The following is a 26,548-nucleotide window of genomic DNA, read 5'->3' as shown; positions in this document are numbered from 1 at the left end:
CACATCACTTGCAGGCAGACACCTCCAAAAGATTTAGACTTGCTAACAGAAGAGAGGGAAATCTAATCTCCAGAAATAATTTGTCCTATCACCCAGCTAGATGATTTACAAAGGGTAGACTCACAACGTGCTGATGAAGGATACCCAGAGCTCAGTGAACATCATGTTCACCCTGCCAGTCAAAATGTGCATTTAAGTCCCTGAAAAACAACTGTAATCTGAATCACAATAAAAACAATACATTGGAGCAAGGAAAACTGCTTTTCTTGGAGCAGGGAAAATTGCCTTATTCTGCTGAAAATAACCACTGACCTTCAAGGAGACCTGCCTGGCTCACTTCAGGGACATCACAGTTAGTCCTTTCTTAACAGATGACAACTGCTTTTTTGCAGCTTTTCTGCAAGCCGGAGAGAGGCTTTGGCTCCACGCTCATCATAAGGACAAGCAAGAGAAGAAACTGGCAGTCAAAAATGCCCTTTTGTGTAGTAATAACTGAGTTGCCTGCAGCAAGCTGTCTAGGTGCCACTGCTTTTTTAATATTGGTGTTAGGACAATGCATCAGCAGATAAAATTTCACCGGACAAAGTCTGGTTTTTATCTACACACAATGTCACATCATCACAATTACACAAAATCAAACACGATGAACTTCGGCACAACTTCAGGGCAATCTGGTCAAACAACACAACACCAAAATAGTTAATTTTTTAAAATAAAGCTATCTATCTGTGTAGCTCTTCTTCACGTCATACATTTTTGTATCACCTCAGACAGTAAGTAATTTTTGGGTTGGAGGAGAGCATCCTCCAACACACACAATCCGTGGCTGAGCACCTTCTAACACCACACATCGCTGCGCTGTTCTTGTAACAGTAAACACATCTCAGCTGTTAAAGTGCCTAAGAAAGGATGGTCAACAGCAGGATGGAGACTTCTCTGGTGAGCATAAAACCCCTCTATATCCTTCTCTCCTGCACAAATGTAGGACGTACCTGGAACTTAACAGGCACTTGCCCCATGTGTAGACCTGCAAGGAAAACCCAATTTCCTGAAGCCAGAGACAATTGGTTTTAATGTCTGCAGGAAACTAAGAAATTGATAAATTTGTTTTAGCCCTCTACATTTTGTCTTCAGAGCAGAAGACTGCTTCAATAAAAGCCCTTAATTTGTCTGACTGCACATAGATAATACTGTAGATGTAGAAACAGAATTCTCTTTATCTTTTAGTGAAAACAAGTATTAATGTCAGCATATTTCACTGCAATTCTCCATCTGATCATACATGCTACTTTGTTTTCCAGTGGTTATCAGCAGCCTGCCTCCTCTCCCTTTTCTTTTTGAAGTACAGCAAGATGAAATGTGAGAAGCAATAGTATCATCAAAAATCTTTTTTCAAGCCTTGACATCTTGTTTACTACCATTACTGGAGTGGAAAGCAGGAATTCTCATAAATTTCAAAGATAGTATCTACCACATTCAAATATCTTACTAAATTACACTTTATTTTATATCCAAAAATAACGTATGCTGATTGATTCATGCAGCTCTGATTTAACACAGAGCAATGGTAACACTAATAAGGCACAGTGATTCTGAATGACCTATATTAATGTAGCCAGTTTTAAAGCTCAGCATTAGTGCAGCATTGTGCAATTTAGCAGTCCCAAAATACCCTACAAATCAAGAGAGAACAGCTTATTTCTCAAAGCTAAACACAGAGAACAAAACAGAACCACAAGAATATTTCTGTGTACTGTTTTCCCTTTTCTTACTGTCCAGTGATGCTGGATATCTGGTTAAATGTGTTTGTCTTTCAGCTTCTATATTGAACAAATTGAAGCACAGGAATCTCAACATGAAGATTAATTTTTTTTTTTTTTGGTGGCTATGAGCAGAACTCTTGTTTATGTAAGTCACTCCGTATCTCTGCCAAGCAGCATGTTTTTCTCCTTCTGGTTTAGTTTTGGCTACTACATGTGACTGTGCAGAACATTTTGTTGTAGCGACAGTATCTCGTTTCCTGTATCTAAAGGAACGTCAAAATCTGAGCTTACATATTTCTGAAACTCTAAATAACCTTTGGACACAACTACTGATGTCACTAGAGAGAAGCTATTCAGATTATAAAATTAAAATTGTGTAGCTGTTTGTCAGAGAAGGGAAAAAACAATAGATGTGAGAAAAAAACAGACCTTAGCTGATAAATGTTTAGGACAGACAGCACTCAATTTCTTAATGTATCTTCAATATTAGTCTTTTGTTAGGTCAAGTTGATTTTTAGTTATGTTGTTACTGCCTTAGTTGAATTGCTTTAAAGAGAAGAAAAAGATCAGAAAGCTCTAGCTTACCATGATTTCAAATCTGATCTTCGTATAGAATCGAAAAGCTGATTCCCTAGTTTACTATCTAAGGTCTTATCAAGCTTACAGAACAAAAACCTGGGCACCAAGACCTCACTGATGGGCACAAGTAATCTACAAAGGTGCTGTCTTCAATCAAGACAATAAAGAAATATGAATTCATAAATCTGGTTTTGATTTGAAAGTAATTTTGAATCTCTATGGCTTAATTGTTACATAAATACTTAAATATGACCCTTCTCCTAATGTGGCTTCTTGTAAAGAATAACAGTATTTGGAAAGACTGTGGAATACAGCCCATTTTCCAGCTAGTGGAAGATCACTCCACTTCAGCACGTTATATGAATCTTTCCTCACAATCACTTTGAAAATTGCAGACAACAGGATTTATACTTTTCCCTAAGTAATCCATTTCACAGCCAATTTCATCATGCTGTGTGTGTGTGCAAGCACCTTCCATGTACATTTACTCTGTAATTGCTTTTGTCTACATGTTCCATTCTAAATAATTTGACCTTGGAACTGGAGACTGAAATTCAACTAAGTCAGTGGAGTTGCTTAACTAAGTAAATGGAGCTATGGCAATTGATGGAAATTGAATCTTCTCCAGGTATTTTAGACCTAAATTCTTTGCTAATTTAAATCATGTGAAACTGCATAAATTTAGCCTTTTAGACTTCATAATTTAACATTTAGAAACCCAATAATGCCAGTTAACCCCTTTCCAGTGTGTTTATGGTAATACATTGTCCAGAACTCCAGTACTGGGTCATTACAGCAAATCTTGTTTTTGTAATGAGATGATTTCAGAAGCAGCCCAAATACTGCATGTCTTTTCATATCAATACTTTTTGACAAATTCATGTCCATTTGGCATACCCAGATATAACATACTGCTTCTTAGTTTTGCTGTTTTCCAAAAATCATCTGTTTTAGCATAGGTTCCTTCTTCTTGTATTTTTTTTTTTAATTACTATTATTATTAATAAATGATTAGCCTTGTATTGCTGCTTCTTCTACAGCTTTCCATTCTACTATGATATATTTTCTGTATCATTGTCCAGACTGAATTGAAGACTCAGAGATTTTAGAACTGTTAGTTTTCTGAGTGACTAACTCCTTTTCCAAGGCAGTAACAAAGACCTCAAATGCAGCAACTCCTAAGAGTTCAACTAGTACTACTGTATGACTGTATTACCATACTCTTAAGCATACCTGACAATTTCATTTCTCACTGTCATCACTTAGTCTGTTAGCTAGGTTTCATTCTGTTTATATTTTTAACTTTTTGCATACTACTTCATGTAATTGAAGTTCTAAAGGTGTGTACTGCCATCGTGTGCTTTTTCAGCCATTAATATGAAATGTTTTCCAGTGTAAGATTAATGATTCAATCAAGTAATTTTGTATAGTGTGAGTTTTCATAGACAACAGTACAGTAATTAGTCAAGGACTAGTCAAACTAATTTTAAGATAGAAATCCTAGACAAGGAGTATTAAGGATACAAATAAACGTCATCGTGACAAAACTAGCTTAAATTCATATTGCTTCTGATGGTACAAAGTCACCCCCCATGCTCAGTCCAGGTACCATCACTATGCCAGCACTAGCTAAACAGTACACTCTTCACTGTCATCTCTCAAAAAAGCTTTCCTGTTCTCAAGAAACTGGATCGGTTCCACACTCCAGTGATCCAGTACAATGCACGTCACAAGAAGAAAGAGGAGAAAAAGTGAAAAACTGAGTCATATTTGTGGTACGGAGATGAGGCTATTGCCCTATTCAGCATGAGCAAGCACAAAGTGTTAATGTACCTGTAAAGCTAGAGCTCCCACTGAAATAAATTAAAAAAAAAAAAGAAAGTCAAATACTTTTCTTCATTTGCTTGTTCTTGGAGTGCACATACACTACAAGAGGTCAAAGGATTTACTATGGTAAAACTTAACATGAAAATGATCATTGGACCAAGCTAATAGCTCTTCTAGAACACCACGTCTACACGGCACCAACATAAAATTTAGTCTAAGTTTGGAGACTCACTTAGAAAAAAATAATAAAAACTAGTTTCTTGTATGTCATCATTCAAACTGACCAAAGATTAACTTCTTAGCTCTCCCAGTCCCACACAAGCCTACACCATTGCATTTATGATTACATATATATACCTCAGCATACATAACTTACATACACCTCAGCAGCAATTCTATAGAAAAAAAAAAAGTCCTGGTATTGATTAGCATTTGCTTAAATGTAGGTTCTTCTAAAGAGATAAAATTAAAAGTGAGAAGAAGAAAACTATAAGAAGCCAGAATTCACAGACCATGTACTTCAGAGACAAAGCATTTGACAGCATGAGTGCCAGAGGAATTTCTACAACTTCAAATGTAATTGGAATTCAGTAAAATGGTGTTATATTTGCAGGCGTATCTCTCTAAGGCCTCCAAAAAATTTAAGTCCTCTGAGAAATCATAAAATATTTATAGAAACAAGAGATCCATATCACACCTAGTCTAGTTTGTATTTGTCAGTACGTCATGCTGCGGATTATCAAATAATGCTATCGATTATTTCATGCAGATCACAACAGAGAAACTCTGCTAAGAAATCTGATGAAAGCTGGAAACAAAGGAGACATTTTAAGTTGAAACAGATGCCTGAAATTTCTTAGTGAGACTGGTTCTTGGTCTGCATCATTAAATGATTAGGAAATAGCGAGGAGGCTTGAAAAACACAGGAATTAATTTTAGGTGGATTTCCAAGATTTCTTCAAATTATTTGGAGCAGTTCTCAGACATCTGAGTCTCATTCTTGGAGTAATATATCATATTCTTCATTAGTAACAGTGACATTATTCTTACATTTAAGGTGACTTAAAAGCACTACAGAATTAATTCTTTCAATATCCATTTAAACTCAGTTTTGACGAATGGTAATCATTCCTTCCTAGAAAAAGGCTATACAGAACTGAACAGAGTAAATCTCTGTGGGTAGTTATCTTATTTCTGGGAGACTTAAGAGCCAAACATGGCAAAAATGAAATGTTTTTTACATTTTTACGTGATTTTTATGTACATAATTTTTATATCTCTATTTCAGCTGATATGTCTTAGTTCAGAATGAAGTTAATATCAAATTATCACAGAATTACAGAATGGCCAGGGTTGGAAGGGACCTCAAGGATCATGAATCTCCAGCCCCCCCGCCACATGTAAGGCCACCAACTTCCACATTTTATGCTGGACCAGGCTGCCCAGGGCCCATCCAATCTGGCCTTGAACACCTCCAAGGACTCCCCCAAGCATCCACAACTTCTCTGGGCAGCCTGTTCCAGCACCTCACCACTCTCTCTGTAAAGAATTTAGAATATAGAATATATATATACTCTAGATATATATGAAATATCTAGTACAGATATAGAATATTTAGAATATTTATAGAACATAGAATAAATAAAGAATAAAGAACTTACAATTATCTATTATATTTAATTGAAAAATTTTTGTCTTGTTTTGGATGCTATGTTTTTCTTAATGTTACTAATACCATTAGCAAAACAAACAAATATGAGAAAGATATAAAAAGCGTTTATGAAAATGGCAATTTTCCGTCCATTTTCAACTAAAACAGGCTGAATTTCATGAGAACAATGAAAGGCACTTCACTGCCAAATTTCAGCACACATCTCCAAACCACAGAGAATACACAGCTGTTCAGAAAACCAAATGAAGAAAATGAATTCTGGCAAAGCCACCTGTTCTTCACCTCTTTCTTGGAAAAGGAAGACATTTTTGTTAAAACTTAAAATAAAATAAAATAAAAAATTGATGGAACAATGCATGGAAAATTTCAGCTTACATTATTAGGATAAAATAGCTGGAAAGAACTGAAAACAGAGTGCTAAAGGTAGAAAGCATTAGGAAATGTTCACTACCTCTCACGTGCCCCTAAGCTCACAAGCCTGCTCCCTCCAACTCCTTGCACTTTCCTGCCTTTTAGCAACAAACCCAGCTTGGGGGAGCGGTAGGTCACTATCTTCATGCCCTTGTGCTGGACCAGGGCCACTGCCTGCTCGGCAGTGAACAGGGGATAAAGTGTGGCTTTGGCCTGGGCATCCTATTCTGATGCCTAATACAACTCACTCAGGCATCTCTTTTAGAAAGTCACAGGAATAACAGAAAGTCAGAAATACACCAATCCATTATTCAGAGAAATACAAGTTTTGTTTTCTAAGAAAAGTCTGGAAAGCATGTTTCTGGAATTGTGGAACATTTGGAATATGCCTGAAGGCTCAGGAGGCTTTGATGCTTGAAACAATGAAATTTCATTTCTCCCCATGGATTCCTCTATTTCCTAGAGCAAACTTTGCAGTCTTTCTAAAAAAGCAGGGTTCATTAATGACACTGAACTTTACCATCAATTTTTCCTCACTAGAGAAAAAACTACTACTGGACCTGCTGAAAACAGCTGTTTGAGCAAAATAGAAAGCAAGAAGATGTTTTGCTTCAAGAGGTTGCAATAAGAACCACAAACAAACAAAACAAACAAAATTTTAACTGCCCTATTTTTGTATATGCTGACTGAAATGAAAAAAAAAAAAAAAAAAAAGCCTCCATAAACATACCTACTCAGAGCATAAGGCTGCTCTGAAAGTAACGCCTCCTATTTTACTATGTTGGCCCATGATGTCAAAGGTGGATATTGGTGTCATGGCAGTAGAGTTTGAACCTTCCCACCAACATCCGTTACACGTTGTTGCTATGTGACAGATGGTAGCAGGGTGGCAGTCTGACAAAATGGCCTCTGACATGGAAGTGTGTATGGAGCAAAGGTGTGGAACTGAACTCCTCTATGTGGAAAAAAATTGCACCCAATGGGTCCAATTCTTTGATGCTTGCTGAATGTTTACAGAGACCAAACAGTGGATGTGAGTACTGTGAAGCAGTGAATGGTGTGTTTCAGCAGTGGTGACAGCAGTGGTGGATCATCTCCACTGCTGCAGATATTTACAAGCACATCGTGCAGGCTCTTGCTCATCTCCGATGAAAATGTGTAGCTAATGGTGGCAACTGTGTTGAAAAATAGCTTCTTGTAGCTGAGAATATGCTCTATCAAGTAGTAGTATTGTGCATTTTGTACCTGTTGTAGTTTCTATGGAAATAAATAGGAGGCATTACTTTTGGAGTGAACTATGTGTATTTAAACAACCAGTTACGTTAAATAAAGTTCAGTTAAATGTACAGCCCTCACTGTCACAAGAATAGAAGACATCAAAGAACCACCAGTGAAAACTCTCCAGATTATAGTAGTTATTGTCCTCTTGTTCACATGTTGCATAAAAAGTGTTTAAAGCATACATCAAAACAGAAGCAGTTACACCTAGGAGCCACAGGCACACTTTCCTTGTGCTTGCTATGGGGAAATTCATTTCCAATTTGGTACTAGTACCACTCATACAATCTGCATTTTTCAAATGAATAATTACATAAAATGACACAAAAACTACATAATTCAAGGGTATCAAAGATAAAAAGTAAAACAACTCTCTCCATCCTCAATCACGCCATTGTCCTGTAAACCCTTTTTTTAAACTTCATAGTGACAAGGTGCAGACTCTGTGGTAGCTTACATCTCCTGACTCTTCTTTTTTTTTCTTTTTATAAAATATCCCCAACTATTATTATAACCCTGCATTATATACTATATATATTATTATATCTCCTGCATCTGCATCAATATAAAATCACTCCTCAAGTTTTGAACAAATGTAGATGTTATTATACAATTTAACTTTTATTTTTATTCCAGAAAGACTAAAACATACTTACCACATAAATATAGTCATAAGGCATATAAATATATATATAAAGCCGTATAAATATATGGCTTAAGTGTAGAAGTACACTATGTTGATTATATGTCCTTCATTGGATATTAGACTTGTTTAAACCCCCTAAAATGTGAATATCTATCTGAATAGATATTCTATCTGATGTGTATTTTTCATTTTCTCCCTTAAATAACATGTCACATTGCAGACAAAAACTCCAAGTCGTTTGCACTACTTTGCTCATCGGTTAACAAAACACTGCAGAATCCTTTAGAAAGCACACCCATTCATTATTTATTGTTTCAAATTCATTTGTTTTGCTAGAAAACATCAGCTGGTTGAAATTAAAGGAGGAAAAGACAGCTTTAATTAATGTCTTCTTCAGTAACAGAATTCCTAAAGTTGCAGAAGTAATCCCTTCTGACATTTTCAAAACAAAAAAATATCCCATTTGTATGTTTGAAATGATTTTTTCAATATGAAATTTAAGACACAAAAAATATTAAGCCCAAAGAAAACGAGACGTTTGGACTGCTCAAAAGGAAAACATTTTCTCAGATTGATGGCTCAATGAAATTGTACACTCTTTATGCTGATTTGAAATATAATACAAATTGTAAAACTTTTTTATATTTCTGTAAGTATACGCATGTGTACAGAAAGTGATCCTGCTGTGTATGCAGATAGCTACATATACAAATGCACAATAAGATGGAGAAAGTATATATATTCCATATGTCTATATATGAACACCCTTTTATGCCCGCAACAGTCATCTCTGAAATCTGATGGGCTACTTGAGACTGATTCACTCAGGTGAACTACAATAATAAATTCCCAGGTCAGCTGTGTCCTATCTCAAAAAAATAAAATCTAAATCAATACAATGTCTTTCTTGGAAGGAGAAAAGGAAATGGAAGGAATTTAAAGCTTTGAAAGGAATTCAGATGGGGCTCCCAGTATCTTTCTCGGAGTTTACATTAGAACCTCAAGATCTGCTAAGGCTTTTGGCTATAAATACAGATTTCTTCGAGGAACAGCCTAAAACTGGTTTCTGGTATGAGAAATAACTAATGGACACTTTAAAGAGAATATCTGAAGTGCTGATAAGTTAGCTGATAAGACAAACGATTACAGGCTATCTATCTTCAGGAGAAAGCAGAGGAAAGTGCTGAGCTGATTCAGAGTGGGTTTGGTTTTGTTTATTCCAACGAGCTTTCAAAGCTAGGAAAATCTCTTAAATTTTTAAATGTAATTAAAATTAAAAATAATAAAAAATAGCAATCTCAAAATAACAAACCACATGTATTTATGTATTTTACCCCTTACTTTACTCGACACGCTTTAATAATATAACTGAAAGCATTAGGCTCACTGCAGAGTATAGAGCTTAGCGGTAGGCTTGTACTATTCCAACTTAAATATTCCACACAGCTGGAAGCTGTCAGCACAAGGAATAGGAATGAGGGGGCTGCAGTGTCCTTCAAGAAAGGAAAGGCATACTGGCTCTCTTCCAGGTTTATTTATTTTTAAGGTTGTGCTGAAGATGTAAGGCTTTGATTCCATCATTTATCCTGGTTTTGTCCCTCTTGCTGACACTGGATGATCCCGCTTTGAAACAGACTGACTTCAGGAAAAAAAAAAAACAACAAAAAACACCCATTTCATTTATCTTTGTCCTACAACTGGTATGCAGCGAAACCCTCCTACCCACTTCAGTGTATCACATGCTTTTCTGAAAATGGAATAGATTTTTATCATATGGACTGGGGAATGGAGGTCAAGGGGATATGGGGGGAAAAAGGACAATTTTCATTTCCTTTTAGTAACTTGCAGATGTCAATAGTTTAGAATACCCACAATCTCCACTATGCACAAAGAAAGTTTGGACTCAAGAGTTATCAATTTTAAAACTTGAAATGTTTATATGACAGCCCAGATGCAAACACAGTTTCGAAACTGGGAACATTAAATACTAAAATCAGAAGAAAATTCAAATTCTTTCTTCTACAGTGCTCTGCCAAAAAGAAAGACTAGAAGTGAAATTCAGGAAAATTCTTCCACAGACAAGAAGCCTAGCAGTATTTTGTTACAGCCATCTGGTGAGTTCTACAACTTAAAACTGTTTTAGGAATTCAGTGGAGTCAATGCATTTTACTAAATGCAACAATAAAACCTTCATGGACTTTGTTCTCTCATAGATGGAGGTTCCTTCAAGCTACTCTGTCAAAAAAAAAAAAAAAAGTTCAAGAAAATCATACCCGATTAAAAAAAAAAAACAACACAGAGTGCTTCCAAGTCTGCAGGAAATTCTGATACTTGATTTTAATCTCTTAATGAAAATAGGGAGATACAGTCAGAAGAAAATAGCCAGGTTTTCCCTATGTCTACAAAACAATCAACAAACTGCAAGTAAAGTCCAAGTCAAAAAAATCTGGGTTTTAACCCCATTTTAAGCTATCAATCAGTGCTGACTGACCAACACAGATTATTTAAATGCTCAGTTTTTTTTTTTTTTATCTCTTATCAACATCTGCTCTAATACAAGCAGGATGTCCATTTCACTTGCAGCTGCAGAGGTCTCTGGCCCTGGGAGACATTAACCAGATGTATCTGCCCCAAACAATACGTATCCCACTGGATGTCACCAGATTCATGAAAAATCAAGAAAGAATTCAGGAAATGTTCTTTGAGGATTGAGCCTTGATAGAAATCCATCAACCAAATGGCTCAAATACACTGTTTTGGGTTTAAGGAATTAGCATTTATCATTAAGGCTTTAATGGCACTAGAAAGTTTCTAACCTAGTCTAGCAAACTCTTCCATATGGTGTTTTTATTTTAATGCTTTGTCCAGCTAGCAGAACAGTTAAAAGGAATTTCCTATAACTAACAATCAAACTCTGAGAAAGTGAAAAAAAAACTATTTTATAATGTATTATTGAAACAGTTGTACATAAAATATTTAATAATATTTGATATGTGTACTTGATAGAAGAGAACATCATCCTAGTGACAGGGAATTTGGTGAAGAATGCTGTTCTGCTGCACAACTAAATGTTTTTTTCTTGTCTTCTGTCCTACCATTCCCAAAACACCACTTTCTTCTCTCCTTCCAGCCCATCACAGCAATGAAACATATACTATGTAACACCATTTATGTCGTCCATGCTCAAATACTGATATATATATATATATATATATATATGAACACATTTTTTAAAATACATACTTTTTTTGGCACTGAAATATAGGACTGTTATACTGTTCTGTTACTAAATAAAAAGGAGTAATACACTCCATTAGGTAGAGCTAATGTAAAGATGACAGAGAAATAATCCTACTTAAAATTTACATGCAAAACAGCACAGGTCAGAACAAGATATTTTAGAATATGGTTTTGTTATTTGATTTAGTAGTATACTTTAATAGTAATCCCTAATGTACTTATTAAAAATTGGCAAGAATTTAGGTGCATACATTAAAAAATATATATACTTAATTGTGGTTAAATGAGACATATGCATGGGGGAAAAAAAAGAAAAAGAAAAGAAAAAAAGTAGATAAAGTCTCAAGCCTAGTTTACAGTTCAACCAATAGAGGTTTGTGTAGAAAAAAAAGGAAAAGATCTGAAACACAGTGAAGAGGAAAAAGGCAAATTCTACTGTGTTAAAGTTCGTATAATTATACTCAGAAATTATTCTATTTTATAGGAAAAAATTAAAATTATTAAACTTGTACACAGTTGCACACAATCATATTAATTTTAGATATTTCCTCTTGAAGAATCTAGGAAGTTGAAACTATATTTCAGTATATTCAGGGATATATTTCTGTTGGATAATGCTTTTTAAATTTCTCTGCATATAATTAAGTATTTTTCAGTGACTGAAAAGGATTGAAAGTCTTTCCGTTTTGCAAGAACAATGCTGTAGTGACTGTGCTCTAAGGTTACAAGCAAGAGTTATCCAAAGATTGCAGCAATCACACTGCCTCTGGTACAGTCAGAAAAAAAAACAAACAGAAAACCTTTTCTAAGCCAATTCTTACTATCCATGAGACTCAAGAGTTTGCCTTTCTATCACTTGATGACAGGGTTATGTGCTCAAAAGTGCTACTGGTTTCCTCCAGTGTAACTGCGTCAAAAATATGCCACTTCAGCCCTAAAGCCCTGACTTTGTTTCATTTTTCCCCCCTTTCCCATGTGTGTAGAATAAACACAAGAAATTCTTGAGAACACTTCAAATAATATTACAAACTTATTTTACCTACACAGAGATGTTTCGTCTTTCAACTCTTTCTCTGAATGTGCTCAGGACACATTTGTTAATTAATTTCACCAACGGTTTTATGATTCATAAACGTGAAATTGTTTTCATAGTAATGTTTCCTTGTTCACCGTTGTTCTCTTCCTGCTTCCTTTGTGTCTGACCTGAGCTAGTCTCATTTGGCAATCCCAGAGCAGAACAGCTTTGTTTTTTATAAGCCAAGGGTAGAGCTATTGGTATAGAGATTCCCATGAAGTGGGTGTTGCAGAAATCAAGTAAATAGCACCTGATTTCCACTGACCAAAAACAGGATCAGTTGGATGATGAGGGAAAAAAAAAAAAAAAAAAAAAAAAAACGTTAAAAACAAAGCCCTCCAAGTACTTTTGAACAGTGGGAAAAAGAAAATAATGAGATATCTCACAGCCTAGGGAAATTGAACTGGAAATAATTCCAATCAGGAAAGCATATACTCAACTTTGTGACATTGTGTGAATGGGTGTGAATTCATAGGAAATAACTTATGAAGTAGATATCCAGATTAAACCACAAATCGTAGTGCCTGGATCCAGAGTGTAAATGCTGATCTGATGAAGTAAAAGTCTTCTGAAGCAGAAATCTCCTTATCTATCCTATATTCTCGATATTACTTTCTCTGCAATGTTAAATTGTGTAAGACCTCTCACTGCAAAGCAGTATTTATGAAAGCACTATGAAGAGTCAAGTAAGGATTGGTATATTGTACCTTGGGCTTGATTTGATAACATGGATGCATGAGAACACCAAATGTTTTAGCTTTTTAAGGACTCTTGATGGCTTATCGCTCTCAACCTCTTCTGTATTTTTTCGCTAATATCTGACCCAACTAAAATATGAGTGTCGAGTGTCTTGCTTCTGAGTAGAAGACAGCACAACATTATTAAGCAGAGGTCTGTAAACTGTGTATTGGGAAGTCCATCAAAAAAGCAGTAACTACTCACATGCATATATGACGTGAGGTAGAATAGCCAAAACATAAATACATCTCAAATTTGAAATAAGAAGGAATATACTTGCTAACATTTTTGCTTCCTGTTTGTATCTAGAATATTACAACCATTTTCAATGACCTTTAGTTACATCCAGTGAAGAACACAAGTTTGTGAAAAAGAGCAAATCCAAGTCTGAGTCCCAGATGTCCAAATCAAAATTTAAATACTTCTTTGTAAGATATTATTACTCCAGAGGGTGCTTAAACTCACAACAGCCCTCCCCATTTGACCTGAAAGATCCCTAGGTGCTTTGTTTTCTACATGCTTAGAATTGCCCCAGTCTAAATAGCTTAGCACCTATTTCTCCCATCCCTCCCAAGAGAGGATCTAGAAATTTGGCAAAGGAATGCTTAGGTTCCTTAAGGCATCAAAAACATTAATCATTACTGAATAATATCAAGAGCACACTGACAAGATGAGATTCTGCACATAATGCAAGTCTTGTTCACTCTCTTTTAAAAGGATGGGTGGGAATCTCAATCTTCCATGCAGCAGTTTAATGCTTACAAGATTCAGCAAGTGAGAGGGCTGGGTTTAATAGCCTCCTAAGCCTACAGATATTCAAACCTCTTGTCTCACCTCCTATGGTCTCAGCAACCAACCTTTTACACTGGTTGCACATGGTGATATTGTTGATAGTAACCAAAATCAAACAGAACAGTGAGAGTGAGCAAGAGACAGCATGATGTTCACATGGGATGGGGATTTATGTATTCACACCAGACAGATAGAATTCAGACCTCCAAGGAGACAGTCCTAACTACCAAGACATTCAAGACTTCTCCGGTCATGATTCAAAAGAAACAGAAATGAGTGTTGCTTTTCCTCTGGTAGAAAGACCTCTGTTGTGAAGAAGGCATCTGCCCAGGATGTTCTGCAAACTGTGGCACAGTTCAGAGATACGTGATCTAGCCTTATACAAGTTAGCTCATGCATTGCAAGGAACCACATCAAGTTCTTCAGCAACAAATGTACCTTGATAAAAGTATGCCTAAAGCAGACACAGAGTACCACACAGTCTAAACTCTGGGTGAGTCTGGTTTTCAGATATGCTGTTGGCACCTCTTTTAGCTATGACTGTATGACACTCCCTAGTCAGCCAGCAACTTGTCTGAATTCAGCTCTGAAGCTGAATTCCACTATAGAGACCAGACGGGATAACTTTAGAGACGCTAAGTCTTACTATTCAGTCAAACCTTAATCAGACAGTACTCATGATAAGTGACTGATTAGATCCAAAACCTCACCAGCAAAACCACTGGCCCAATTTGAGATTAATTACAGGACAAGGCCTTTTTAGGAGGCAGTGCATCTATGCCAATGCTAGCAAGTGCAGAATACAAGGACAGGAGTGTTGTGTGGGATTTATTAAAGGCACAACCAACTTTCAGAATCCTCGCTGCTTACATGTTACTGTCTTTCACTTTGCAAAGTCAATTTTCAGAATCAGTAACTTGAAAACAAGCAAATAAAAGCCATCTCAGCTTTCTGCTCACACAATAAGCATTGTTTAATTGCAGCCCTGTGAGATATGGTAGACATGGAACATTTTGCCAGGTTACAAAGTAAAATGCAATTTAAAAATACAAATTTAGTATATGTGGAAATACACATTAATGAGATATGAGGAAAGAGACTTTTTCCTGTCCCAGCATGAGCTGCAAAGGTAAATGAAAATGACTTCAGCAGAATTTCTTTCCTTAGTACAAAATCTTTTCAAACATTAAATGTAGGTTGAACTCAAAACATTTGTACTTACAGTTGATCTTAATTTATTTTAGTACAAGATAAGAATTTCTAATGAACTTAAAGTGAAAATGCAAATAAATAAAGCAGGAGACTTGTTTTTGTTATAAAATATATATGAAATGATGAATATGGTTTCATAAAATGGTTCTTTAGTCAGCTCTGCTGATTTGTTGCTACAGCAGTACATACTGTCATCTGAATGCAGATTCAGTCAACTTTCTTTAGCCACCAGGAAAGACAACAATGGTATTTAAAACAGTGAATGCAATTTCCTGCATTTCCTTGCAGGAAAAACATATGTAATAGGAATTACTGGAATTAAATATATAACCAGCATTACAATTTAGTTTGAAAGTCCTAAGAAATGTTTTATGCTGTGCAAGTCTCCATCTCTGAGCTTTACATTGACAGTGAGTTTTCCCTGACAAAATAAATGAGCCTCATCCATTATGTTTCACAAAAATTGTTTTATCAAACAGATCAGTTCTGTAAAATGACCGCTGAAACCATAGCTCAATGTGGACAAACTGGCAGCAGCCCTGGTTTTGTGAAGCACTGATTTTACGCTGCTGCAGATGAGAGGAACAAATGCAGAGCCTGCCCACCTAGGTCATGGGGACGAATGAGAAATCCTGACACGATGTAACATGATGCATCAGTTGGATGGGTGCAGAATTGCCTCTTCTGTCTGATCTCAGTATACTACTGTACATGATGATCCACTGCAGGAGCATGACTTAAGCCAAAATGAAAGCTCTTGCTTATAAACTGGTGGCAGAGCAAGACATTCCTGGAAAGCCATGGCTTTTGCTCAGATAGGGTACTTTGGGAGCACAAGGATCACAAGGATGCTGCACTAACCTTACAGGATTCAAGATTTGTAATGCTGCCAGGCCAGCAAGACTGCTCTAAACTGCTCTCTAGGTCTTTCCTTTCTTGAGCATGGGTGCAGGGGAGAGATTTCTAATCTTCAGAGGAATTTTTCTGTGTTGGAAGGTCAAAAATTCCCTTACTGAAAGAAAAATATCTTGATCTGAGTAAGTTTTACTCCAATAAAAATGAATTCCAGAGCACGGGAGACTGAAAGTGCCTTTTTGACCACTTATTTTAAAGAGGAGGAGATGCAATTTTATATAAAATCCAAAGAATGTTACAATCCATGAAGGAATTTGGAAACTGCACGGGATCTTTGCCACAAGAAAATGGTTAACAATTTGGAAAAGCCAGTTTCTAACTGGTTAAGCAGAAGGCAGCGTAACTCACATATAATTCAAATTAGGCAAAAAAAAATTTCTCCCTGATCAATGATTGGCAAAGCCAAATTCTTAATTTCACTTTCTAATTGAAATCCTTGTTAATTTAATATGTATCAGGAGTCTGACTGGTTATGATAATACAGAAATATAAAGCAGCTTTATATAAATATGCTATCAAAGAGAATATATATCTGACAATAAAATGATTCAATGAATACATAGAACCCTACTCTGATATTTAATAAAGTGTAAATCTGTAGTGAAAATACCCAGTCAAGGTCTGGCTTGCTCATTTACTGCTTATCCCCTGCCAACATGGGCTCATTCTCCTTCTGAGCTATACTAAAACCTAAAACCGGACAGTAGAGAATGAAAGAAGCGTAAAGTATTGAAATATAAGCATGCAGATAAGGTCATATCAGACAACCAATCACAAATCAAAATCAAGTCTTTTAACAACTTCCCTGAAGTGACATTAGTAAAAGCAGTATAAAACAAAAAAGCGCATTTAAGAACACATATTGAATAAAAGTTTTTAAAAGAATCGTTAAGAGTTTCAGTTTTCACCTAAATTGCCAGACTCTTTGTCACAACTTGAAAAAAAAATGGCATTCTATGCACAGATATTTATAGACAGAAGGTAACACCACTTCATTGTGATCTCCGAAGCAGTAAAACTGGTAACAAAAAAAAAAAAAGCATCCAAGCAATCAAAATCCACAAGCTAAAAATATAATTTGTTTTGATTTCTTTTTCTCTGGTCTTCTACAGGGTGAACATTTTGACTTATGTCTGTTGGATCTAAATAGATGCAGTCTCTGGAAATGCACTTGCATGTAACTGCAAAACACATTCTAGTTTGGCATCTGGAAAGGGCTTCAACAGAGACCAGTTTCCATCGAGGAGAAATCACTCCTTTTAGTGAACATCACTATATATAAAGGAACATACCCTGAAATGCTGTGTCTCGGTGTCATGGTCCATCTGCACATCACCTACATCTAAGTCCCTTCTACAGCAAGTATCTACTCAAGTTCCCAGTCACGGTCCTGGCACCAGCAGTTTGGCCAGTTACAAATGGAAACTTGCTTCTTATCTGCTCTTCTGAACAAGATTCTTGAGGGCAGTAAAGAAGAGGTGCCAGTGAAAAGACTAGACTCAGCAGCGCCTAGTGAAGGGACAGGATTCAACAGACAAAAAACTGAAATACAGGAAATTCCATTTAAACATACAGAAATACTTCTGTTTCCTTGTTTTTAAATATGAGGATGGTCAAACATTGGAACAGGTTGCCCAAAGATGCAGAGTCTACATCCATAGAGATACTCAAAAACTGACAGGGTGCACAGATCTGAACAACTTCTCTTCTGTCTCTGCTTTCAGGAGAGCAGTTGGTACTAGCTGATCTCCAGCAGTGCCTTCCAACCTCAACTACAATATAATTCTATCAAAAAACAGAAGCAACACAACTGATCCAAAAAAGGAAAATGCATCATACAACAACCAAATGAACATAACCATGTTCCATATTACAGAATACGTTCCAAACCTAAAAAAGCCTGGGACTATCAAAGCGAGAACAGCATGAATAACCCCCATACTTCCTCTTTGCAAATTACTGTGGAATTTAGTATGATCTCCTTCAAATAAATAGACATTTTGTGAAAAGAGAGTAAGGTTTAGCATACATTTCTCAAAAGTATTGGTATTTCAACATTGCTGCTATGTTCCTAACTACTGAGCCACACAGCAAGTCAACAGACTGTTTGCTTTTGCATTAATATTTAACTTCTCCTATGAATTAATTGGAAGATTTCTTGATAAATTTTTGGAGAGGCTCATATGTACACAAGGTGCAGCCAACTGCCAGTGTAACCAAGTTAACTGCTTGCTCTTAGTAACTTTTGTGCAAACACAGCACAGTCTTCCTCAGTTTGGCTGGATTAATAAGCAAAGACTTGGAATCCTTTCATAAGAGCATGAAAGCATAATGAGAACCACGCTTTCCTCTTCACACACAACTTATCCTCAGTTAAAGAATCAGATCATAACATCCTTCACTCAAGTTTAGAACGTTTTTTAAAATGTACTTTTCTCTTCCTCTAGCTTTCCCATTATCCAAGATAAGATTTCCTCTTAAACAGACTGCTCTCATTTAATAAAGTGAAGCAAACAGCTATGGACGAGAAGAAGGACTGGGTAGACAAAATAGTCTGTGTAGATGTTTTCAGTATACATTTATCATTGTCAGGAACAATTTATTGGAAACCAAAATAATTAAGGATGTAAGCCCTCAAACTCTACTAATGGCAGGTCAATCACATGGCTCCAAGATCCAACCCTAGACACATAAGCTTCCATTTACACCCACACCCACACCCACACACAGTCTAAAACATCAAATGATAAAACAGTGCAAAAAAGGTAAGCAGATTTAAGCTACCTAACTCTTTAGGAGTCAATGTAGAATTCATTTTTCTAACATCAGAATTACAGACATATCCAATAGCAATATTCGCAGCTGCTTTAAGGTGTCAAAATCTTCCTAACTTGCAACTGTTTCCTGATATCTATCCCCTGAGACCAATGTCTGTAGTTGCTACAACTTCTTTTCAGATAGCTGTAGAGGCTGATGATGTCGCTTCTCAGCCTTCTTTTCTTCAGACTGAGCAACCCCAGTTCCCTCAGCCATGCCTCATAACTTTTATTTTCCGGCCCCTTTAGCAGCTTCATCCCTCTTCCCTACACACTTAAGCAACTAAATACCTTTCTTGAAGAGAAAACCCCAATTTGAAGAAAATAAACAGATGCAAAATACCAACAAAAATTAATGTGAATTGTGAAATTCATTTCTTTAATCCAGACTCCTTTCCACCAACTCAGATGTTACGAGATGACACTAAAAAACAAGAGCAAGTTAGTTTTAAAGTATGTTTGTTATTTGGTAACAAGTAGAAGAAATGTACCTAGACCCCTTAATTCTCAGAATTTGTGCTGTTATAACTGATACTGCAAAATACTGTCTTGATTCTCCTCAATTGAAGTATCAATGGCAAAATAATCCTGACCCTTCAGAACTGGAGTATAACATGAAGTCTTGATGTGAAATATGAAACAGTTTTTCTAAACTTTCATTAAGATACATAGCAACTTTACTGTTCTGCATGGATCTATAGGATTACAGGTCCTTTTCTAAGATCAAAATAGAATCAGGATGGACACGATCAGCACCACATCAGATATGCTAATTTCTCTGTAATCTATATCGAATGGGTGTTGATGTCTGTCAGTCCCTGGAGAGAAGGGACTTAAAACAGATCCTTTTCTCTCCACCCCATCCCAGAGTTGCTATTTTTTTTTTTTTTTAATATATTTCTTTAGTGTTCCATTACAGAAAGTAACGCTGCATCAATAAGTGCATCACTGGCAAATGAGCATCTGCCCCTTACATCACTGTTACTGAATCATATCAATAAGCAGTTTAGTCTTGGATGGAAATCAATTCCTCACTTGCTTTCTATTACACTCACCCACAATATAACATTATTTGGAAGAAACAATTCCTATGCTTTTGTAACACCATAATTGGGTAACTTCAGAATCTGTACATTCAGCGTTAACATGAATGTGAAGTATTGGAATGCCATGAACATGGAGGTTTTATTCTTAATATAAAAATAAAAATATTCATGGTACAATATTAAAAATCTGAAAACATAAAAGAAGATGCACTTGTGCTAGACAAACAAATAGATAAATAAGTAAATAAATATCTTTGTGTTTAAACAAAGTCTTGCAAAAATTCAAAATACCTGACTCCCATACTAGCTCCAGCTCTACACAATGCCTCCTGCTTTGGTGTCCTCCATTGCACAGGGTGCTGCTAAAGCACAACTCCCTTGTGGGCACCATCCACGTTTTCCTCTCTACCAAACTCAAACTGTGAGGCAACTACTGCTAAACTTTAATGTGAAAAGCCTGCTTCTGAACCCTAAGTACATAACAAATTTGCTTGCATCATTTCTTGCAGTAAATACTTTCCACTGTACAATACAAAAAGTGCAGCAAATGTCCATTGGTTAAGGCATTGGCAACAAAAAAGTGAAACACAGTTCTTAGTCTTAATATGTTCTTTGTATGCCATTTCAGTCCTGTTGCATACCAATTCATGACCTGTCAGCTGTGTTCAGCTGTGGTGTACTTGATAGATTTGTTTGCAAATAGGAGCTGGTTAATATTTCCAGAATCAGAATATTTCAGGTATTGTAAATCATGTTTGCCTGCTTCTTTTCAAAAAAGCTAAAGAGAAATGGCACCCAGCCACACCATGAGTAAAGCTGCATATTGTTGTTTTAAGAAGATCAAAAGAAAGTATCATAAATAGGTTTGAAAAAATCCAGATTGTTTGCACACCTATGTAAACCATTTTCTAATGGTTTAAGTACTAACAGTCACCTTAGCAAACACTTGGAGACACCTAAATCTGTCATAGATGCACATATACTTAAAGTGAAATCATTTATTTATGTGGAAGAATTATCATCATATGCCCACAATCATATTGCGTATTCCTCCTCTAATTATTTTTAATTTATTTTTTATTTTGTTTATTAGCAATGGTTTGTGATGTAGAAACTGATGTACTGGGGCTCAGAACAGCATATACACTATTATATGCAGTATACGTGTATCAGAAGATGAACTTCTCAGAACTGCTGTACTTTTTCAACATTTAATGATGTCACAGTAGTTTTTTCTCTTCCATTGCATTAAAAACAGACATAAAGGAAAAAAAAATAACAAAAAAACAGAAAATCAAGAACTGGGAACAGACATGTATGGTCAACATACAAGGATCTGTAGAAATCATTACCATGGTGACATTCTCCTAATAAAACATCCAAAAAAACTCAGGATTTACATTCTACTCATTAAATTTCTCCAGTTAATTTATATAGGCACTTCTAATCCATTCCTATAGCCTCTTTCCCTTGACTATAACTCTAATTGTTTCCCTATGTGTACTGAAAGTGAAATACCTGGCTGCACCCTCTATGAATGCTTTATCTGATCGTTCTCTCCCAAGCAACAAAAAACACTCAGCTGAAAGCCATTCCTTAGCTTTGATCTTGAAGCTGTGAACTACACAAGCAAGAAGGCCAAAGAGAGACCAAGCTTGCATAAACTCTGGCATAAAGAAAGCAGCCTGCATAGGCATATACGACACCTTCCCAAGAATTCATCTGTCTCACAGGAGTGAGAAACCAGATGTGCTTTCCACTGTACAACTAGAGCCAGTCATGTACACTTAGGCCTATAACTCAGTTAGCTTGCCAGTAAAATCAAGGAAAAAAGAACTATACAATTCCTTGTTTTTGAAAAGATACATGAATATTAAGCAACAACAATATATGCCTCCTGAAGACTGATACTAATGTAAAAATATACTTATATTTCAATATTCAATGTTACTCTGTTCACGGTGATGAAATTCACACTAGAAATCAATGCTCTAAATTCCTTAGAATCAATCCAACACATGCTATTGTGTTTACTAATTGGATTGTGTATTGAAGGTCATGCGCTATTCATTATATGCAGATACTTCCACCACAATAATATAATATTTTATGTTTTTCATGGAGCACAGGGAGCAAAATATGAAAAAAAAAAAAATCATATGGCTCTCAAATGGATTTTCCTTCAGAAGCAGTGAGTAAATGAATGAATTCTGTGTAGTTGCCATTAGCAGGAAAGAAGTAAAAACAGAGTGTGTGGTGAGAAGGCAGTAGTTGGGGAGGAGACGTGTGAGGAAGATGGCAGCAGCTTTGCTATAGGTCTGAAGGAGACAAGGAAGGTGTTGTCTTAACTTCCGTCATACTACTGCATTCACCTAGTTGAGGTGGAGGATTTGCTTCTCTATGTTTAGTTTACCAGGGATACAAGCTGTCATTTTTAGTGACAGTTTGTCAGAAAAAATCTGTTTCCACTTGGTTAGGGAACATTCTTCAGACATGCTGTGTGTACTCTGGAAAGAGAACTGAATATAATGATGAGTATTGAAAATAGTAAACAAACTTCCTGAAGGGAGGCATTTGGTTTTAATGGATGAAAACAAGTTTATTATTTTAAAAATGTATTGCAAATACTGTAAGGAATGTAAAAACAAAATGTAACCTAACATGGATTGCCTGACTAAAACGTTTGCAGGTGGTTATGTGATTGGTATACCACATATTCCTTACATGCTTTTTGGGTGTACAGGAAAGCTTAGTAAGTATGAAGTACATTTTGCATCTGTCCTTATGCTTTTAGGCCATATTTGTTTCCCCTGTTGCTAACTGTAAGCTGAGACAGAGTCCAAATTAATCTGCAGAAAGCAGAAAAGAAAGCAGCAACTAAGGCCACTCTGTAGGCACTGCCATTGGAAGGAAAATAGAATCTGAACAAAAATTATTTTTCTTGATGCTGTTGATACCTATACAATTAGGTTAAATAAGAAAGCCATTCTGTGAACACTATAAATAATTGGAAACAAAACAATTTTTTGTATGGGAAGCAATTTGTCAGCTCAGTATGTTAGGGAGGTTGAAAAATTATTCAATGAAGCACAGTACGTGCTAATTCTGCCATGTGCACTCCAGAAGTTACTTGTGTCTCATCAGTTGGTAGTATAGTCTTTGCAGGTCAAAACTGTCACCACTCATTTTCATGCAATTTTTTCATGTTCTGAAGATTATGAGTCGAGAATGACAGCACTGACTTTGGAAATTGGTTAGAAGACACACAAAGATATGGTGATGATGTTGAGAAAACTGGTGATTTAGAACGTGAATTTCTTCTAATATAAGGTAGAATTTTAACATCAAGCTTTTCTACTACTTCAGCAGCTTGATATTGTGGATTTTTCTTTACAAGAGGATAGTGTTAACCCTAGAGCCTTAGGCAACTGATAGCTTAGGATTACTCTCCTCTTTATTTACTTACGTTTCTATTTTTATTTCAATTACTGCGACATTTATTTTGTTTTGCTAAATAGCTGTATGTTATTGATGCCTTCTCCTGCAAGCCGCCATAAGCCACAACAGTGGTAGTTTCATGCACATGTCATTTGAACTTATTGTTATCCAGATAGTTTGGACTACCAAGTCCAGTGAGACCAATGGAAAGACTTGTGTCAGAGGTCTCTGGATCATGTCCAGAGCTTGCAGACTTGACTGCTTGAGATGTAAATTACTTGGAAATTTTTATAAGAAGGGCATATTAGTGTAAATAACTATCATCCTATTTTGGTGACATCACTGCAAATATTTAAGGCTTCCTAAGTCATCCAGTTCCTTTTGTATCAGGCAAGACATAACTAGCATGCATTCAGAGTTCAAACACTCCTGATGTGTTTTAAGAATTCACTCTACTTAGGGTATACTGGAAATTGCTTAGGTGCTTCCCCTGAAAGTTTCTGCAAATGGATTAACTGCCTAACTGATAAAAGAATGTCAAGAAACTGCAGCCACTCATTATGGAAATAACTCATTTTGAGTTATGGAAAATACATACCTTTCATCCTTAGGGCATGCTGTATTTGGAAAACATTTGAAAAATCTTCAGATAGAAAAATTCTGTCTTAGCATTACCTTGTATATTAAATCTGAATAAGTCTGAAATGGCAGCCAGAGAGTAACCTAACTCATTCAGTTGAAGCCAACAACCTTGACCTATTACATTTGAGATTAAGGCCAGCACAGAGGACAGGGCGAACTTAAAAGAGATCAATAGAAGATCTGTTGTCAGTGAGCTTCCATTCTCATTCTCCCAGTGTTCCATCATAATCCAACATAAGGTGGCAGGGATCCAAAGGGAATGTTTCGAAATGATTTAAATAATTCCCCCCGAATAACAGTAACAGGAAACTGCACATCCATCCCTATACTTCTCATCTACATTGCCAAGAAGAGCTATTCTCTCTCAAGATATTTGCAACACCCACACAAACTAAAAAGGCATAAACGGGTCAAGAATGTGAAGATGCCACATACCTCTACTTGTATTTAATGGTTGTGATCATCTGAGCACACAGCACACAGTTTTCAGCTGCTGCTACATTTCTTTTTGTTACAAATCACATGTAACAACTAACATCAATTTATTACATATTTACCATCGTTGAGTGAGAGAAAACTCTTCTATCTTTTCCATCTTCTCTTCAGTTATATGCAATATTTGTACTTCTTGTGTCCACTTCAAGAATACACAATGCTCTTTAATGATACCTATCCAGACAGCACATAAAGCAGCACTGATTACTACAAATCCAACACACCTGTTCTCAATGCTCTGCATTGTCTTTCTCCTTGAAATCAAGTGAAGGTCTTTACCTTCAAAACACATAGAGGCCCATGGCAAAGATAATGTGAAAGACCACGTAAAGAATGAGAAAAATGCTGATTGTTAGCAAACAGGAAAATTCTGTCATGATACCTTCTAATGCAAGAGTACAGTTTGTTTGTGCTGAAAATGAAGTTTTATTGGAGACCAGCCACAAACTGAGGAATGAGCTCCATTAGAAACTGTGAGTCATCACAAGCATTTCCACTTCCTTCTCCAAATGCATGACATCCTTCTTGTCCTGACTTTCTCTCACATCAGTTTATCTATTTTTAAAAAGGATTTATTGCTTTTAGAAACAAATTCTACCAAAACCAAACACTGCACTCTCCAGTCAAATTTCAGCTCACAGAGAGGATAAGACAGAATGAAATACACATCATGGACACAACATTCAATATCTGATGAGAAAGCAGTGCAGATGATACAGAAATGATGGCAGCACAAGATCTTTCATAAAAGAAATACGATAAGATCTACCTGCTGTTGTAACACATCTAAAGAAATATAATTGCATAAAGGTATGCTTTATGCATTAGAGCCAGGTCTTGCTGCATCTCACATTCATTTATCTTATTTTTACCCATTTTACCTAGTACCTAAAGTACAAGTCTGAAAGACTGCAATTATTTAAAAAGCATTACACTCACTGTGTGGCAAAACCTTATTTTTATTTATTTATTGAAACTGGGCCCTGGCTTCTACAACCACTTCACAGCCTACCAAAACATGTTTTTCACAGAAATGATTATTTTGTTTTCAAATTTATTTTATATTTCAACAACTCTATTTACTTGTTTCCTAACATTCCAACAGGATGACCATACACTAAAAAACCTTATTTATCTCCTCATAAGCAAAATCTCCTTCTTCATAGATACTAGCTTGAATGATTTTAACAACAGTAATAAAAAGAAAAAAACAATAAATAATAAAATAAGTAACTGCATATTATGGCGTAGCATAGCTAATCATACTGCCAGTGTCACTACTTGAGTGGATCATTTGTATAGCCTAAATTTTCATTGTACATCTCAGTTAAAGTCATACTGGACCAAAAGATTGCAGAAACATAGCCACAAAGCAATCAGAATAGTAATGAAACAGTGGAAAATAAGTTTTGTCTGGTGTTACAGCTTTATACAACAATGCCTCCCCAAATTCCTTATTTTTATATTTTGAAGCACACAGAGCTGATAACAAAGTCTTGTAGAAGAGATGTCAGTACCCTTATGGATATGTTGGAGCTTCTTTCTAATTTCTTAAGAATACATTTTGTACACTCTGAAGAACAGAAGTTACAAAGATGACAAAATGCATTCATGAAGGCCCAGATCAGATACTAAATTAAAATTAGGTGTGGCCCCCCTACCTCACAGACATCACAAACACACACACGTTGCGCTGTTCTTTTTAATGCCCCATGCGGACTGTCTGAAGATGACATGAAGTGCTTGTTACCCACATTCAGAGTAATGAGTACCACACTACTTTCATTAATGTCATTAATCTCTATTGTTTTATGCTGGAGAAAATTTGAATACCATAATCTCTGATGTTTCAGGAAATAAAGATCATTTTCCTTCAACAGGCTGCTGCTTAGCACCAGCTGCATAACCTAAAAGGAGGGGTTTTTTGTTGTTGTTGTTGTTTTTTTTTTTTTTTTTTCTGGGA

The 26,548-nt window shown here is 36.0% G+C and overlaps 1 protein-coding gene across 8 annotated transcripts in view; it reads right to left on the bottom strand.

The window, feature by feature from the left end:
• Positions 1–26,548, bottom strand: part of LOC116230059 (uncharacterized) — a 317,299-nt gene that overhangs the window by 126,986 nt on the left and 163,765 nt on the right. For 3 of the 8 annotated variants that reach the window (XR_016464046.1, XR_016464047.1, XM_090135140.1), the window contains one exon: positions 9,533–10,411. The exons of the other annotated variants lie outside the window; for them this stretch is intronic. Coding sequence is in view for 1 of the 3 variants with exons in the window: in XM_090135140.1 (XP_089991266.1) it covers positions 10,367–10,411 (45 nt within the window). In the remaining 2 variants the exon portion in view is untranslated. Of the gene's footprint in view, positions 1–9,532; positions 10,412–26,548 lie in introns of those variants that run through there. 8 annotated transcript variants of the gene reach the window in all.

Source organism: Phasianus colchicus, chromosome 2 (genome assembly GCF_987193195.1).
Source record: "Phasianus colchicus chromosome 2, bPhaCol1.hap1.1, whole genome shotgun sequence".
Lineage (NCBI taxonomy): Eukaryota > Metazoa > Chordata > Aves > Galliformes > Phasianidae > Phasianus > Phasianus colchicus.
The sequence above is the reverse complement of the archived record's forward strand: the minus strand, read 5'-3'. Positions and strand labels throughout refer to the sequence as shown.